Below are 18685 nucleotides of genomic sequence, written 5' to 3' on the forward strand. Positions count from 1 at the left end.
TCTCTGATTTTTTGCCACAAACCATGGTTAGAATGCGTTAAACCCTGCACATAGCTGTATTGCGTATCCAGAAAATTGTTCGAGAACAAATGGCCGAAGGAAAATTGACCGAAAAGCAAATCACCGAAACGAAGATTGCCCGAAATAATAATTTCCCTAAGAACGTTTTAGCGAAAAAAAAAGTTGCCCCGAAAACTCATTATCATTGTTAGGCCATTGCCATTGTCATCTCTGCCAATTTCTGGAAAATTGTATTTATTGTGCATCATCCGGCATAAGCACGTAGAATGGAAGTCGACATTGTATCAGTGAAACTGGTTACCACCGCTTACTCCACAGTTATTTGTACTAAAAAGGCACGGGTGAAGAAGCATATTTTGTCTTTGTTTAGCTTGGTTTTTATTCATTGATCAATTGTTTTCGGGTAATTCTCCTTCAGTGAATTGTTTTCGGGCAATTTTACTAGCTTCAACCAGCTGTTATCGGTAATTCGTGAAAGTTATAGAACAATAACCTTAAAACGATAGCTAATTTTTTCAACATCACTTTTTAAACTAAACTCATGGCCAAAACCTATAATATTACGTAAAAATCAAGATCTACAACCCCTTTGCATTGGTGATAAACGGGATAAACCTGTCATTAAGTCACCAGAAAATGTTTTATTTTTAATCATTGCCATAATTAACTAATTTTTGCCTCTAGAATGAACATTGTCTTTGTTTTCAGTTGATTTAATCCATCGCAAATAAAAATATTTAAATATATTTGATTCTGGTTAGGTTAGGTGATTTCTATTTTTTTTTTCTGGAATGTATCTAAAGTAATATTGTATTATTATTTTTCCTTATTAAGAATAACACTTTATCATCATTTTTAAATTTATTTTACATAGGCATATACTATTCAGTCGGTAATAAATTTATTATATTAAAACAAAAAGGCCTATATCTATTAAACAACTAAAAATAAATTGTTTATTAGAATTTACGCTCAATTTATCTTTAGAAACGTTTCCTCAAGGTCTCCGTTTAAGTATAAATACAAAAACACTATTAAATAATTAGAGGCTTTACGTTTATTGACCAAATAAAGGAAGTGTTTTTCTTTAAATTGCTCTACGGAAAAGTAGCAAAAATCGAGATACGCCTTTTCGTTATAAAGCCGACGAAGTGACTGGCCTGAACGTGAACAACTCTCGTGTTCAAACTTGCTTGTGGAGAAGACGTTGACTCTAACTGATGATCGGTCTTGTATTACGTCTTATTTGAATTCGCGAGAGTTTAGATTTTATTGATTTATATAGAAACATGAACTTTTGTGGAACATTAAAAAAGGCCAAGCTGGCCAAGAAATATTCCGACAAAAATAAAAAACGCTCCTTACAGTATTTTGATTGAAAAACTGATGGAAGTTGATCCAGCAGCAAACAAGGATATGGTAGTGAAGATTATAAATTCGTTAAGGACAGGCTTCCGAAAGGGAATCTAGAACTAAGTATAAGAATTCCTTAAAACCAGGAGCTAATTTCTTACGATCCATGTTTGTTTTAAAAAACTGAAGATTGAAGAGAAACTGTACTGAAGAGGGAGTGTGTGGGATTGCTTGCGTTCAGTGCATTACAACTTAAGACTGTGCAAGCAAGTGGGTACTAGAAAAAGACCGAACACTCCACTAACTGGGCCAGAACCGTTCTGCTTCCTAACTGGAAACCAACTTAAAGCAGAAGTCACGAACCTGGAAGAACCTGGAAGACTCTTTCCGTAACCTCTGGAATGGGAATCCTCCAACGCAGTGGGGGAAACATCAGAGATCTTATCACTGAGTACACCGAGACGACAACCATTCGTGCTATAAAGTTTGGTACGACTGACATCGGATATGGAGAACTAACCTCTGTTGAACCATCTCAGATACTAGCTTTTGCCAAAGCCCTGAGACTGTATGCTGAGTTATATAACTCAAGAAAGGTTAGGTTATCATACAATAGATACTTTAAATGTGGTGGACAATGATTCAGTACTGAAGCTAAAAAAATTTCGGACTTCCATTATCTTTATTTATTTTTGATTAAAATAAGGTTTCGGCCAGAAAGATTACTAGTTATCAAGTGTAAACGAAACTAATTCCTAAAACTATTGAGCTTTTATACTACAGCCAGGCATTCTCCCGTGAAGAAGTTGGGTCCAGTCAACCGTGAGGTTATCCACTTAGAATGCTTGCATTGGTGTGTTTTATGAGTGGTTGCCTTATCGTATATACAGGGTGGTCCGAACTGTATTCCGGAAACTTCGGCAGCATATTCTTCAGATAAAAATAAGTAAAAAAGTTCGTATAAATGTATGTCCTAAAATGTTTAATTTCTGAGATACAGGGTGTAGAAGTTTCATTTTTACTTCGATTTTTCCATCCATTTTTTCCATTTTCGATTTTACTTCGATTTTTCCAAAATAATATCTGAAATAACGTCAATATTTGAATAAAAATTGGTGTCTGGCAGTTTTTTGACATGAGAAATTTGATTTTGATATCAAAATGACTCCTATTTGTAGTGGGCGCCATCTACTTATTTTTTAACTGGTTTGAAGAGTAATAACTTTTCGTCCGTACCTGTATAAAACTACTGAGTAAAAAAATATACATTTACGACGTTTTTTACGTAAAAAAAGGTCTCTTAGTAAATATCGCTACGAGTAATGGTTTTCAAGATATTTGGAATCGAAATTATCAATACCTGTCATCATTGACATAAATTAAACATGTTGACTAAATAGTTATTAGACTGAAATCATCAATTTTAATCAAAAAATTTATGAAAATATTATAAAAAAATAAAAAGTTCCCTAATTTATCATTCCAGTCAAATAGCTATCTGCTCATTCTACTCTCATTACACATATTTCTACTCCAAATATCTTGAGAACGGTTGCGATTTTTACCAAAAGACATTATTGTTACGTTTTTCGTCGGTTCCGTGTGGATAGACAGTCACAATTTATTTAAACACTATTTATTTAACACTAATTAACAAAAACAATAACGATAAAAGACTTATAGAACTATTTACAAACGATTTATAACTAAGAATTTATTTTGAATTTTAGCGCGTCAACTGCACTGGTAGTATAACTGCCCTCTGTAGGCCACAGCCGCCGGCTTTTATACCGACAGGTAAAGAACTCTAGAATAGTCCATAGATCGTTAGGTGCGTAGAGAAGGTTTTCGAATGTTCTCGTATGTACTAGCAAAGAGTAGATAAGACAAGAGACGACAGTGAACAAAGAAGTCAAATTTCGCGAGAGAGACGCAGATATATTAAAATTTAAAGGTCCCATCAAGTCCCATTTTGTCTGTTGCCAAGTATATTTCTTTGAAAAATAAACAAGATTTTCTGAAAATAAATTAATAATATAAGAAGGATATAAAGTAACGTATGTTAATACGGAAATGTAAATTTTTAGTTTAGGTTGGTTTAGGTTCTTTTTTCGCAATATACTGATATTATCAAAGAAACAGAATTACTAAAGTTGGTCGATTTCAAAGATAAACAGATAAAATCTGAAAATCTGACAACTGCGCATTTTATTTATTCGAACCTAAGATTTTAGGACGCCAATCAGCTGTGCTAATCAGGCTTAAACATAAACAAATCTGATTAGTTGTTTTCTTGCATTTTTGCCTTTTTAAAGTGTGTTTTCAGAGTTTTTCGATATATTATCGTTTTGAGAGTTTTTAAGGTTTAATTTTAGTATCGTTTTTATTGCGTTCTAATTTGTAATTATTGTTAAATATGAATACTGAACAGGACACGAGTAGCAGGAAAAGACGAGATGGTGGCATTGTGTGTGCTTATAAAGACTGCAAAAATAGGTCTTGTTCTTCGACAAACATAATATTTCACTCTTTTCCAAAGGATCCTGAAAAGTATTTTTATAGAAATATACTATATAATTATGTTATTAAACTAAATGTAATCCATAGATCGAAGACATGGTTAGAAGCTTGTAATTGCGAGGATTTATTAAATAAAAATTGAGCAACTCTATTTTTTTGTACATAAACTCCACATTGTGATATTACACTTGTTCAAGTCCATATGTAAAAAAAATACACGTAAATAAAACATTTCTTACAAATCGACTTGGTCACTTTCTCTTGTTTACCAACGATATACAAAATATTGCTTTTATTATCTTTATTCCCCGACAAATATGTTTCTAATTATAATTTATTTTATATAATATTTAGAAAACTCATTTTTTTTCGTTTCTATTTATCTCTTTACTCACACAGTAACTATTTATAAGCTATACAGGCAAATTTTAATAATAGTCTATTTCAAATTTCCCGCGAAAAAGTTACGAAAATTTAAAGGGACAAGCGAGACGAGGTCACTCTCCCCACCACTCAAACATGAAAGGTACCGCGCGAACTGTCGTCTCTTGTCTTATCTACTCTTAGGTACTAGTCCATTCCAGTGGGACTCGATTCTTCTCGAACGAATGAATCATTACGGCGTCTATTCTTTAATGCGATGTTAAGGTCATCTGAGGGCGGGACATATAGTTAGGTTAGGTCGAGTCCACACAGGTCCGCAACATTATTTACGTAAAAAATCACGGAAATACATATTTTTTCACTCAGTAGTTTTATACAGGTATGAATGAAAAGTTATTACTTTTTAAAACAGTTAAAACCTTTGAATAAGAAGACTAAGGAAGGAGCATATCAAAAATCTTAGGTACACCGCGATGGGCCTCAAATATGGCCGACTTAAATTCCGGTTTATCAGTGTCGTTCTAATTTTATTTAAAAAATGTAAAACTATGATGTAGGGTAGACGTGGGGTAGACTCAATAATTTGTTGTTTTATTTTACGTTGTGAATAAATGTTGGTAGTTATTAAAATTGTTATAAAAATATATAAATCTAATAAAAATAGATAAGTTATAATAAGTATTTATTACCACAAACATCCGATACGCTACTGAAGCAGGTAAGTCAAATTAACGTATCTAAATTCTTTGACATCTAATCTTTGACAAGTAATAAATAAAACCTAAAATGCAAGAAAAATATATAATTTAGTTAATTTAAGTGAATTTCATAAATGATCGGTTTACTACACGTATGTATATTATATAGCCACTTACTAGCGAAAAGTTGTTCCATTGTTTCACTCAATTTTTGCCGAGATCTACCGCACGCTACACAACCAACTATTTTAGAGACTTTTTCGATAAATCGCGATAGTGTCACTGTTAATTTAAGTTCTGCCACAATTTCCATCTAGATTTACTACCTTTATACAACTATCAGTAGTAGAATAAATAATAAATAACATAAAATAAGCTCCGTAAAGACTGACAAATCCACAAAATTTCAAATCAAATTCAAATGTGTCAAATGAATCGTCAAACAGAACTGTCAAGGATCCCCACCCTAGAGAGCTTTTATGGTGGCTTTTCCGCCCACCATGCATGAATACATGGATAACATTATGCTCCTTCCTTAGTCTTCTTATTCAAAGGTTAAAACACATGTAGGTGGCGTCCCCTACAAATGGAGACATATTGACATCAAAATCAAATTTCTCATGTCAAAAAACTCCCATACAATTCCCAATTTTCATCCAAATATTGACGTTATTTCAGAAATTATTTGGAAAAAATAAAAATAAAACTTCTACACCCTGTATCTCCGAAAGTAAGCATTTTAGGACATACATTTATACGAACTTTTTTACTTATTTTTATCTGAAGATTATGCTGCCGAAGTTTCCGGAATACAGTTCGGACCACCCTGTATATCCGTACTAGGATTGCTAAAAATGTTGTTATTGTTTGCTATAAAAACATTCTCTTTAAATTTACGCTTCTTCCAATGAGGTTCCCTGTGGATAACCCGAGGTTCTGACAACTTTAAATTGTGCTGTTTTGATCAAACATGGTCCGCAATAACTGACTTCATGGTTTCACCTTTTTGTACATGTTTTTTGTGCCCGCTAAGTCATACCTATATTTAGAGGACGTTTAGTCTCTCCAATATACGACTCACCGCATTCTCAAGGTACCTGGTACTCTTTCTTTAGTTTCAATGACTCCGGTCCTGTTTTTGTTAGGACGCTTCTTAGAGTCGATCCAGATTTGAATACAATTTTAATTTTATAGTTTTTGGCTTCTCTATTTTTACATATGCAATAGTCAAGAGAGAGGCTGACTGCACCCAACTTCTTCACGGGTGAATGCCTGGCTGTAGTATAAAAGCTCAGTAGTTTTAGGAATTAGTTTAGTTTACACTTGATAACGGTCAGTGATCGTTTTGACCGAAACGTTGTGTTAGTAAAAATAAAGAAAATGGAAGTCCGAAATTCTTTTAGTTTCAATACAATAGATCTATAAGGTCGCGGTGATTAACTTTCCCCCTCTCAAAAAATCTACATTACGGCCTTCATTACAAGATACATAAACTTATTGAAAAAGATCGACGAAAACGTCAAAGCAGCAGTGGGGCTACATGATAAAACAGATCTCTTTAATACACAGAAGAGAATCAAGCAGGGTGGCCCATTTATTGGAAATTGTCAAACAGCTTGGAATTTGTAAAACAGCTAGATTTGCCAAAACAAGGAATGTTCATCGGCTATTAGCTAAAAATGCTCAAGCCCTAAATTAATTAATTACGCAACTGGACGAGATTTCAACATAGGTATAAAAATGAACCAAAAAATAAATCAAGTCATGTCATGTGTCGTAAGGATCCGAATATATGATAATAAATATTAAGAAAATAGAGAACGTAAAATACTAATGCATACTTGGGCCAATGAATAACAGCTCTTTGCAGAAAAATTAAAAACACAGAAATCGAGAGAAGAGAAGATTTAGATTAGAATGAGCAATATTTTCGAAACTAAAAAATACTTACCAACAAAAAAATGCCACTGTAGATATCTGCTAACCAACTCTCGATTTTTGTGTCTTTATTTTCTTTGCAAATATTATTTGCTGGCCCAAGTATGAATACAGGGTATTTCAAAAAACATGTGCCGTATCTCGTGGGAAGTTTCCTCTCGTAAAAATAAGATTTATTTTTCATTTTAACATAGGTCCGATTCTGCTTTGTTTCGTAGCTACAGTGGGTTAAAGTCTTTTAGCGATTCGAATGAAATTTTGAGAGTAATAGTTACTAGAAGTGCGCCATATTTTAATGCTAAAAAAGTATCGACATATTCACCAGTGACATGCATACGGGTTATCACTGGAAACATTTTCTAAAGAAATATATGCGCCACTGCCTTTTTTTCCTATTTTTAGCTAAATTGTGTAGACCGTTAAATGCTGATTAGAAGTTATCTCTTGATATTTTGTCTATTTCGGTGTCCTTGATGAGATAAACGCAATTTAATTAATTTGCCTTAATCCAAATCTAATAGCAACTTTAAAAAATTTTAATGTCCTTAACTTGCTATAACTCTAGATATATTAGCAATTATTCTATTATATCTAATAGAAAAATATTCCAGTGGTAACCCACCCATATGCACTTCCCCGGTGAATTTGTAGACAATTTTTAGCCGACCATATTAACAGGTATGGTAGGCTATTAAGATCGGCAAAAAAAAGTGTTTTTAATTTCACTCAAAATGAGTTATTTGGGTCATAAATGACCTAAATACAAAATATTTTCATGGTGCCTATCTGTCTGTCTGTCCGTCTGTCTCTAACACGATAACTCAAAAACCGCTAAACCGATTTTAACCAAATTTGGCACAAAAATACTGTGGCACCCGAGAATCTGTCCATTAGTTTTTGGTGGGGGTGGGGGGTTGTAAGGAAGTATGGGAGGGGGTTAAACATTTTAAAAAACCGTAACTACAAAATTACAGTAGCTAGCGAAACGCGGTTTTCAATTTAAGATTAGGAATAATATTTGCAACAAAATTTGTAATAACATCAAAATCAGTCAAAGTCGCCGTTTTTGAGATAAAAAAAAATTGGAAAAATTCCTCTACTTTGAAACTAAAAGAACTGCTTACCAACTTTTTATTAACATATTTTAGTATGGGCGGCTATACGTGTCTCCGGCGCCAATTTTATTGTTTAGCATTAAAATATGTGGCACTCATAGTAATTTTTACCCTACAAATTTTATTCTAATTGCTAAAAGCACTTATTTTAGAGAACTTTTAGAGCACTTATTTTTAGAAAATTATAATAAACTAAAAAAAATGAAGACTTTAACTAATCTTATTTTTACATGAGGAATCTCCCTACGAGAGATGCCACATGTTTTTTGAAACACCCTGTATAGTTTTTACGTTTTCTATTTCTTCTTATTATTATAATGCGGTATACCGTATGATAAAAAAAACGGCAAGTTGATTTGGAAATGATGATTAATGATATTCATCGTATAATTTGACACAGGGTCGGACTGGCCATATAGTTAGGGTGGCGATTGCTAGCCGAGCCTCAGCCTTCGCGGGCTCCCCTGTCTTAGTACCTACATGAAAAATAGTTTATTATTTATTCTTAAATAGCAATGAAACAGAAAAAAGTGATGGTAATATTCTCAGGTTATCCCCAAAACTTTTTCTTGCATTTACAATATTTACATTTCCATTGCATTGCATTATGGGTAGTAACCTGATTTCAAACAGAAGCAACAAATCAATAGGGAAGAATTGACTAAAACGTACCCCGGGCTGCCTTGATCCAGTCCGCCCCTGATTTGACATATAAAATCTTACTTTCGTCTTTAAAGCATGATATTACTAAAATAGCGACTCTCTTTTCTTAGTATTTCAGAATCTTGATTAAAATTTTCTTTCTTAATGTTCTAAAATGAGACTAAAACTAACATCTACGTTTCTAAAGCTTTTTAAACTAAACTAAAACGGACTTAGTGCTTTATTACCTCACCGTATCCACCATTAACGACTGTCACAGCCTATATATGTCCTAATGTAAATCGGTTAGTGATTGTTACCCATATTGTGCTTGTAACTGTTCTAAAGTTAGTAAAAATAAATGGTTGGATAATTTTCTTCTTTCCAGAAACTTCTTTCATAAATTTTTAGATAGAAATCCACCAATAACAATTGTCACAGCCTATATACATCCTAATCAGCGGCGTGCAGTCTATGGAAGCAAGGGAAGCAGTGCTTCCCCTAAACAAATTACAAAACATCATCTTCTAAAATGTAATTTTTGAAATATGGAACAATTAATTTGGTTTATATTAAAAATGCTAAAACATTATCTTAATTATCAAGCCCATACAAGCTCATAACAAATGCGGCCTTGACTCCGACCGAGCAACAGTAGAAAATCCTAGAGAATCTAACCGGGCGCTAGCTTCTCTGCAGCATATGCATCGAGAGGGCTATTATTCCCAACGGCCGGCAGCCGCAGCCGCGGTCCCCTCCGCGGAATCACGTGCGGCAAGCGGGCGTGGAAGCTATCAAGTCCGTAGTTACATTAGCTTTGTTTGTTTTCTTGTTATTACCGATTCTGAACCGTCCTAGAACTGTGATAGGTATGCGCAGAAGGAAATATGAAGACATTATTTCATTTGCGCATGCGCTGCAGAGTTCTACGACGGTTCAGAATCGGTAATAACAGGAACCCGAAAAAAGCTATTGGATGCGTGTCCGTGCGTTTTTTTGGTCGTACGTGTTCGGACGTGCACGCAGCAAAAAACAACTGGTTTCTACGCAGGCGGTTACATTGCATCGGAGTTTGCGCAGCCGTGCACGTACGTTAATTTCCGTTGGTCGGATGAAAACAAACTAGTTTGATTTTTTAATACGTGCACGTCCGAGCGTTCGAATTTTTATATCTCTAGGCCCAATACATTTGAATATAAAATTCCAAAAAAATTGAATATTTTTGAATACCAGGTTTATTTTTATTTGGGATATATTAATGTTGCTGGAAACATTCTAAAATATTCAAAAAATTTGAAGGGTTGCTGTTTTAATTCACCAAATATTTTACATATTCATTTTCTTCCCCTTTTCTTGTATATAAATCATTTACCCAACATTTTTTTCTGTTCATAAGTAGTTATTTTAAAATTAAATCCTCAGACAGCATTAAAGTAGTGGCGTCCGTTTTCACAAACTCGATACACAAGACACCATGAACGCGCATCTAATGTAACCACTAAAATAAAATAGTCGTGCGAGTAAATTCCGTCTCGCACGTTCAAAGTAACAGCAAAGGTAACAGGCTCGCACGTTTAAAGAAACGCACGGAACCGCGTCCAATGTAACCACGGGCTAGAATAGGTTCTCTTTTGGAACGGTTGTCGGTTATCCGTTTGTTGTGTGATACGTACCGTACGTGCGTTGTGCCTGGTGAAATACGGAAGACAATAATACGGACATGGACATGCAAATACCGTCAACTTCGTGTGTCGGGATTGGCGATGAAAATGATGGAGAATTAGCCCGCGGTTACATTGGACGCGGGTCCGTGCGTTGTTTTAAACGTGCGAGCTCTGACGGAATTTACTCGCACGACTATTTTATTTTAGTGGTTACATTAGATGCGCGTTTATGGTGTCCTGTGTGTCGAGTTTGTCAAAACGGACGCCACTACTTTGATGCTGTCTGAGGATTTAAGGTTAAAATAACCACTTATGAACAGAAGAAAATGTTAGGTAAATGATTTATATGCAAGAAAAGGGGAAGAAAATGAATTTGTAAAATATTTGGTGAATTAAAACAGCAATCGGTCAATTTTTTTGAACATTTTAGAATGTTTCCAGCAACATTAATATATTTAAAATAAAAATAAACCTGGAATTCAAAAATATTCAAATTTTTCGGGAATGTATTGGGCACAGAGATATAAAAATTCGAACACTCGGACGTGCACGTATTAGAAAAACAAACCAGTTTGTTTTCATCCGACCAACGGAAATTGACGTACGTGCACGGACGCGCAAACTCCGATGCAATGTAACCGCCTGCGTAGATACCATTTGTTTGTTTTTTGCTGCGTGCACGTCCGAGCACGTATGACCAAAAAAACGCATGGACACGCATCCAATGTAACCACGGGCTTACAAAGAGTGTGTGGCGTGAATGGCGTGTATTCTAATAATAAAGCGATTTTCAACATTAAACTTCGCAGATAAGCCTCAATTAATTACTAAAGGTAGGGCAAAACCGCCTATGAAAAATTTAACCACAAAAATGAAAAATTGTATTAGACATTTTTATTCCAAAAAACAATACGAACAATTTAAATGGTTAACGTGGTGTGAAAATATAAGTAAGTTAATTGGTCGGCCATCTTTATTATTTGAAAATGAAAACGGTCTCTGGAATAAAACTAATTTTTCCGAGTTAAACAATTTCCCTAAAACCGTAAAAAGACACATTATGTCCAAAGCACATTTGCAGGCTGTCATAAAAGGAAAAGTCTTTGGCAAAACCAGAATGGAAAACGCCCTTAATAAGCAGTTAGAAATTAGTCACCGCCAAGACAATGAACTAGTCGATAAAAATAGGCAAATATTAAAAAGACTTATCGATGTCGTTTGTTTTCTCGGACATATATTCAGCAACAAATAAACTGTAGATTTAACGGTTTAAATGATTTTAACTTCCTCGAGCTCTGCAATTTGATGCATATAAAGGAAAAACTTTTCCAGAAGATGCGTTTAAATCTCTTCTTCTTCATTATGGCCAGTTCTTCGACCGAGTGTTGCTGCGATCTGAACTAAAAGTGATTTACGAAACTGATGACATTAGTGCACAAAAAAACGCTAGAGAACTAATGCAATTTTTAAAAGACAAGGAGCTAGAAGATGCCTACACTGACGTGTCGAAATTGTGTAAATTAGTATAGACAATACCTGCCACAAGTTCATCCGTAGAACCAAATTTTTCAACGTATAAAAAATTTTGTGAGAAATTCAACGGACCAGGAGAAACTTTCACAAGTATCGCTGTTGTCCATCGAAAATAAACTTCCCCAAAACATGTCGAAGCATCCACGAGTTTATGATGACGTAATTGGCGAATTTGCAAAAAGTGATCGAAGAAAAGAATTACATTACAAATAGGTAAGTTTCTAAAAATTGCTCCCCGTCCGCACGCCCCTGATCCTAATGTTAGTAGGTTAGTGATTATTAACCATATCGTGCTTCTAACTGATTAGTAAAAATAAACGGTCTGTCGTCGCAACGACACAAACAGAAACGTACCCGAATTAGAATCTGGCCACTTGTTGTATGCGGATTTCGATAGGCGTAGGCTGTCCAAAAACCAAACCCGCACACCATAGCTATTAAAAATATAACAGCTATATATCCGGATGCCCCTAACTGATTTTGCTGTGCCATTTTTCCTATATAGTCATTGTCAAAATTGTCTCCCCGTTCAACGTCGTAATTGGGACTGTTATTGATATATTCACTTTCTTCATAGATGCCATCACACTTCGTTAGTTGACTGATGTTTCTAGCTTCACAACCTCTGTCAATCCATTCCTGTCGGTTTCTGTCTTTGCCAGTCGAGCATTGATTTAAGGTTGGACACCATTTGCACTAAAATATTTATTAAATAATTTTCGTTTTTCCACACTACTCCGTTCGTTATTTTTTAGGATAAAGTTTGGATAGAAATTTGAATGTTTTATGTTGAGAATATTTCGAGACGGAACTTTCCTTTTTAAAATATTTTCTAATTCGTGGCACTTTTACCACTTTGGCCGGTTTGACCAAAACTTTGTAGCTGCCAGTTTATTTATTTCAAATAGAACTTCCGATCTGCCTATACTTGTATCTATAATAATATCTAAACGATAATGAATGCGTAAAAGTTAGAAAGATTGATTTTTTTAAAATACAGTGTGGCGACTCTCATACGACGCAGAGGCTCCAAAAAAAACGACAGCTTGTATTGAAATGAAATTTTGTGACCATATAGTTATACAGGGTGGCGCACCTTCGCCTCGGTTGATTATACGAATATGGAAAGATGTAGAAACAAAATATTTTATGGGTATATGTCGGGAGGTTTCAGAACTAAGATCCATACCAAAGTTATATTTTTTCTTATGGAACACCCGGTATTTTATTTCATTTTTGGATTCTTGGCCCAAAAAAAGGTATTTATTATAAGGGTTAAATATGTTTAAAATTTTTGGTTTTTGAGATATTTAAAGATATTTAAATTTGCATGCTACAATAGAATAGATTATTAACACCCTGTACATTACTTTTTAGAATTAGTTCTTGTGCTGAGTTTAAAGGTAGAGAAAGAAAATTTACAGAAAAATGTTATTCCTTCCTTCGATGTATACAGGGGTATCAAAAATTGCTGGTCTATTTAAATATTTATTTTACATAAAAAATTTGTTATTTCAAATACAACACTATGTATTTTTTTAAATAAGTCGAAGTAGATTTAAATGCTCTTTCAAACAATATTAGGGTTTCCTATACCTATCTGGCTCAGATTTTGAATAAAAAGCGATTTTTCAATTAAATTGTAATCAAGATGGCTAGTGTTGTCATGGCAAGTTTCTAGTGACAGTAGCTATTTTCCTTTTTAAAATATTTTCTAATTCGTGGCACTTTTACCACTTTGGCCGGTTTGACAAAACTTTGTAGCTGCCAGTTTATTTATTTCAAATAGAACTTCCGATCCGATAATAGTTTCTTTCCCCGAGCCTGTATTCTTATAAGAAACAACATTAACTACACATGTGTTTCAGAATTTACAACCCGAGATCTTGTTCCAATCATGGTTCAACTTAATATCGAGGATTGTAGCAAAAATATCGTGATTGCCTCTGCATACTTTCCGGGTGATGGGCAGACACCGCCTCCGGAAGTAGAGGAGCTCGTGCATTCTGCAGCCAACGGCGACTACCTCTGCTATTGGGATGTGACTCCAATACGCACAATGAGGTATGGGGAAGCACTAATACTAACACTAGAGGTGAGTGTTTACTAGAATTCCTCTTAGCATACAATGTTGAAGTTCTCAATATAGGGAACACCCCCACGTTTGTGACAAAAACGCGGGCGGAAGTATTAAATTTAACAATCGGGAGTGCTAGTGTAACTAGTTACGTGAAAGATTGGAGGGTTTCAACGGAACCTTCCCTATCAGATCACAGAATCATCGAGTTCAAATTAGGAGGAATCATACTCCAAACTGAAATTCGAAGGAATCCAAGAAAAACCGATTGGGAACTATACCACACCAATCTCGTAAACAACCTGGACCAAATAGATGCAGGTAGGGCTAGGAACCACCTGTATCTAGAATGGTACGCAAAGGAAGTCAGTGGTGCAATATTGGATGCATATGAATCTAGTTGCCCCACAAGTAAGGGCATACAAAAAAGTAACAACAATCCCTGGTGGAACAAAAAGCTAGACAATCTTAGATCGGAGGTTCGACGACTCTTCAACAGAGCCAAACCCAGCGGCGAATGGCAGCTCTACGCCGAGAAATTAACTGAGTATAATAAGGAGATTAGAAGGGCAAAGCGGTCTGACTTCAGATGCTTTTGCGAAAACATCACTTCAACTACTTATGCAGCTAGGCTACACAAAGCTATGGCCAAGAGTGGGCCCATCCCCAACATGGCACTTAAGAAACCTGACGGAAGCTACACGGAAGGAGGTGAAGAGAGAGCTAACCTCCTACTTTATACACACTTTCCAGGTAGCATATCTATTGATACGCAAGTAGCTCCGACCGAACCCCACAATCCTCGCAGGGAAGACTGGGAGACGGCCAAGCTAGTAATAACAGAACAAAAACTGAAATGGGCTATTGACACCTTTCAGCCTTATAAAACAGCAGGAATAGATGGGATTTTTCCTGCCCTTCTAAAGAAGGGTCAGGAAATAGCTACACTCCATCTATTAAACATTACAAGAAGCAGCTTAGCGATGGGATATATACCAACCATCTGGAGAAGAGCGAAAGTCATGTTTATACCCAAAATAGGCAAAACTGACTGGGCTAACCCCAAATCATTTAGGCCTATTAGTCTCACATCGTTCATATTAAAAACGATGGAGAAAGTAGTCGACAACCATATTAGAGTAAATCATCTACAGGTTAAACCACTGCACGATAGTCAGCATGCATATAGAGCGGGTAGATCCACAGAAACTACTCTGTACCAGTTAACTGAGCTAAGACAGGCAAGCCTGGATAGCAAAGAAACAGCACTTTGTGCCTTCTTGGACATTGCAGTGAGGTACATTTGACAATATACCTCACAACGTGGTCAAGCGATCTCTTGAAACAAGAGGGGTGAACAGTACGATAATTCGCTGGTTTTGGGAAATGCTTCAACACGAACAGCAGAGGCTGAGATAGGTACCAAAACTGTAGTTGTTAAAACAACGCAAGGAACTCCACAAGGTGGAGTGACCTCCCCCCTACTGTGGAGCTTGGTAGTGGATGAACTACTGGAAGAATTAACTCTAGCGGGAATACACTGCATAGGGTACGCAGATGACATAGTCATCATTGCACAGGGGAAACATGAAGGCACCCTGTGTGATATTATCCAAAGAGGATTCCGCATCGCTGAGAGATGGTGCAGGACTGTCGGGCTGAGTATTAACTCAGATAAAACCGCAGTAGTGCCATTCACCAGAAAGCGAAGTTTGAAAAACTTGAAAAGAATCCATCTAGATGGAAAGGAAATACTGCCATCACAGGAAGTGAAATATCTGGGAATAACCCTGGATAGTAAACTTCTCTGGAACAGGCATATTAAGAACATTACCAGCAAAGCCACAAAGGCTCTCATGATATGCAGAAGACTGGCGGGAAATAGGTGGGGCTGCGCCCCTAACATTTTGCGCTGGATGTATACCATGATAGTAAGACCCATGATTACTTATGGAGCAGTTGCTTGGTATACAAAACTAGAGCAACGTACAGCAAGGCAAACCCTGTGCAAAGTACAGAGACTGGCATGTATCTGCATCACAGGTGCCATGAGAACATGTCCAACAGCAGCAATGGAGGTCATTCTAGACCTAACACCACTGCATATTGTCGTCGGTAGTTATGCCAATGCGACAATGATTAGAATGGTCATTGACGGAAACAGTACTGGGAGAATTTTCAGGTCAGGGGCTTGGAACACCCTCAAAAAGAAAATTCCACTTCTCCAACTCCCAGTGGATGACATACCAAGAATTTACAACTTTGAGAAACACCTCACTGTAGTATTGAGTAATAAAAAGGATTGGAAGAAAGAGACGCTTACTCAGCATATTGTTACGTTTTTCGTCGGTTCCGTGTGGATAGAAAGTCACAATTTATTTAAACACAATTTATTTAACACTAATTAATAAAAACAATAACGATTAAAAGACTTAAAGAACTATTTATAACTTATTTACAATTTATCTAATTATTTATCTAACAGAAATTTATTTTGAATTAGCGCGGCGATTGTAACTGTACGCGTCCATCGTTTATTTATCTCTATCTCCTTCAGGTTTCGGGCATCGGCTTATATACGAGAGAAACAGACAGTCCAGACTTGTCTAGTAAATTCTTATTCGTTCTTCGAACGTCGGTGGGCGTATGAGTTAAGCCCCGTTCTCAGAACTGCGACTGTCGCCAGCGACACGTCAAGAGGGCCAATGAGATTTGTACAAAATTCAAACAGCTGTCAATTTTAAATTTAGTACAGCTCCCATTGGTTGTTTGAAATGTCAAACTGTGTCGCCCGCGACACGACGTTGTTCTGAGAACGGGGCTTTAAGCCCCGTTCTCAGAACAGCGACACGTCAAGAGGACCAATGAGATTTGTACAAAATTCAAACAGCTGTCAATTTTAAATTTAGTACAGCTCCCATTGGTCGTTTGAAGTGTCAATCAGTGTCGCTGTCGACACGACGCAGTTCTGAGAACGGGGCTTTATAGCAGGCGCCTGAAGCCTAAGGCCGAGTTCACACGGTACGGGTCCGCAACAATATAAAAGACCATACCATCATGTGGTATACGGATGCTTCCAAAACCAAAGCAGGGACAGGGATAGGAGTATTTGGGCCGAAAACTGAATACTCCTGTTACGTTTTTCGTCGGTTCCGTGTGGATAGAAAGTCACAATTTATTTAAACACTATTTATTTAACACTAATTAACAAAAACAATAACGATAAAAGACTTATAGAACTATTTACAAACGATTTATAACTAAGAATTTATTTTGAATTTTAGCGCGTCAACTGTATATTTATAACTGCCCTCTCTAGGCCACTGCCGCCGGCTTTTATACCTACAGCAAAAGAAATCTAGAATAGTCCATAGATCGTTAGGCGCATAGAGAAGGTTTTCGAATGTTCTCGTATGTACTAGTCCATTCTAGTGGGTCTCGATTCTTCTCGAACGAATGAATCATTGCGGTGTCTATGCGATGTTAAGGTCATCCGAGGGCGGGCCATATTGTGAGGTTAGGTCGAGTCCACACCGGCTCGCAACACTGCCCCTTCTTAGGCACATGCTCGTCCCGAGATTATACGGTGAATGAAGGTATTTGCAAAGCTGGCCCCTGGTACATTGCGAAGTCTGGTAGAAATAGCAGTCTACAGTTTTCTCTCCCGATCTCAGCTTTGGGTTGTAGCAGCAAACGAGGATCTCGATTCCCGTAAATCTGAACAAGACTTCAATCATGTTCCGGATTGTACGCCAACTCAAACCATCGAGTCCACACGCCAGCTTCGGAATGGCTAATCGTGCAATGTTGTTGTTTAGCAGGGCTTCTCTCAGTTCAATCAGGGTCTTCCATAGATTGAGATAAGTCGGCTTACTCGGGGACCATTCCTTGGTGACCAGGTAGAAGATGTGCCTTGCTTGACCATGTGCATTGTCGGTTAGCCTCAAGACGCTTCCAACCTCTGGATCCTGTCGGCGTAGTTCTCCGACACGCCCAAACTTCTCATTGAACGTCGCAGCGATTCCTCTGGACATCCGCAAATCTCGAGCCACACAATGAGCGAGCGAATAATCAGGAGGCACGGAAAAGAGGTCTCGTTGATCTTCTTTGGTTACACCATAGCGAGCCTTCTCACTGCTGTTGTATCGGGCCATGAAATCGTCAAAGGACATCTCCGAATCAGGGGGATCAAAGCTGCAGGTTCTCACGGTCCCAGCACGATCTTCTATTTCGCCTTGGTAGGGGCTCAAACGGTTGAAATGGACTACCCTCGGTTTTCCTTTTGGCAATTTTCTGATACGGTATACGACGTCATTAATTCTATCCATGACTTCGTATGGCCCTTCCCACGAGGATTGTAGCTTCGGAGATAACCCACGACGTCTCTGCGGGTTATATAGCCACACCAACTTCCCTGGTTGGTATCCTCCATGCTCAGCTTGAATGTCGTAGTGTTCCTTCATTCGGTCACTAGCACTTTGAATATTTAGGCGGACTCTCTGATGAATGTCGTCCATCCTTTGACGTAGTGTGTGGACATAATCTTCTCCGCGACTTCTTCTCCCGGTCGGCAACCAAATTTCAGATCACAAGGTAGGCGCACTTCCCGTCCCATAACGATGCTGGCTGGAGTTTGCCCTGTAGATTCTTGGATGGATGAACGGTAGGTCAACAGGAACAGGTGAAGAAATTTGTCCCAGTCTCTTTGGTGGTCAGAGACTATTTTGGCCAGATAACGGT

At 36.9% G+C, this 18685-nt stretch overlaps 1 protein-coding gene across 2 annotated transcripts in view; it reads right to left on the minus strand.

The window, feature by feature from the left end:
* The window catches only part of LOC115884073 (plexin domain-containing protein 2), a 106169-nt gene that overhangs the window by 1821 nt on the left and 85663 nt on the right, over positions 1–18685 (minus strand). The window contains exons 8-9 of one of the 2 annotated variants that reach the window (XR_004050494.1): positions 12223–12564; positions 8920–9013 (exon numbers count right to left, since the gene is read on the minus strand). Coding sequence is in view for 1 of the 2 variants with exons in the window: in XM_030902532.1 (XP_030758392.1) it covers positions 12223–12564 (342 nt within the window). In the remaining variant the exon portion in view is untranslated. The remainder of the gene's footprint in view (positions 1–8919; positions 9014–12222; positions 12565–18685) is intronic. The other variant, XM_030902532.1, reaches the window with a different exon arrangement.

The sequence above is a fragment of the Sitophilus oryzae genome, unplaced genomic scaffold (assembly GCF_002938485.1).
Source record: "Sitophilus oryzae breed Bouriz unplaced genomic scaffold, Soryzae_2.0 scaffold_2014_pilon_pilon, whole genome shotgun sequence".
Taxonomy (NCBI): Eukaryota; Metazoa; Arthropoda; class Insecta; order Coleoptera; family Curculionidae; genus Sitophilus; species Sitophilus oryzae.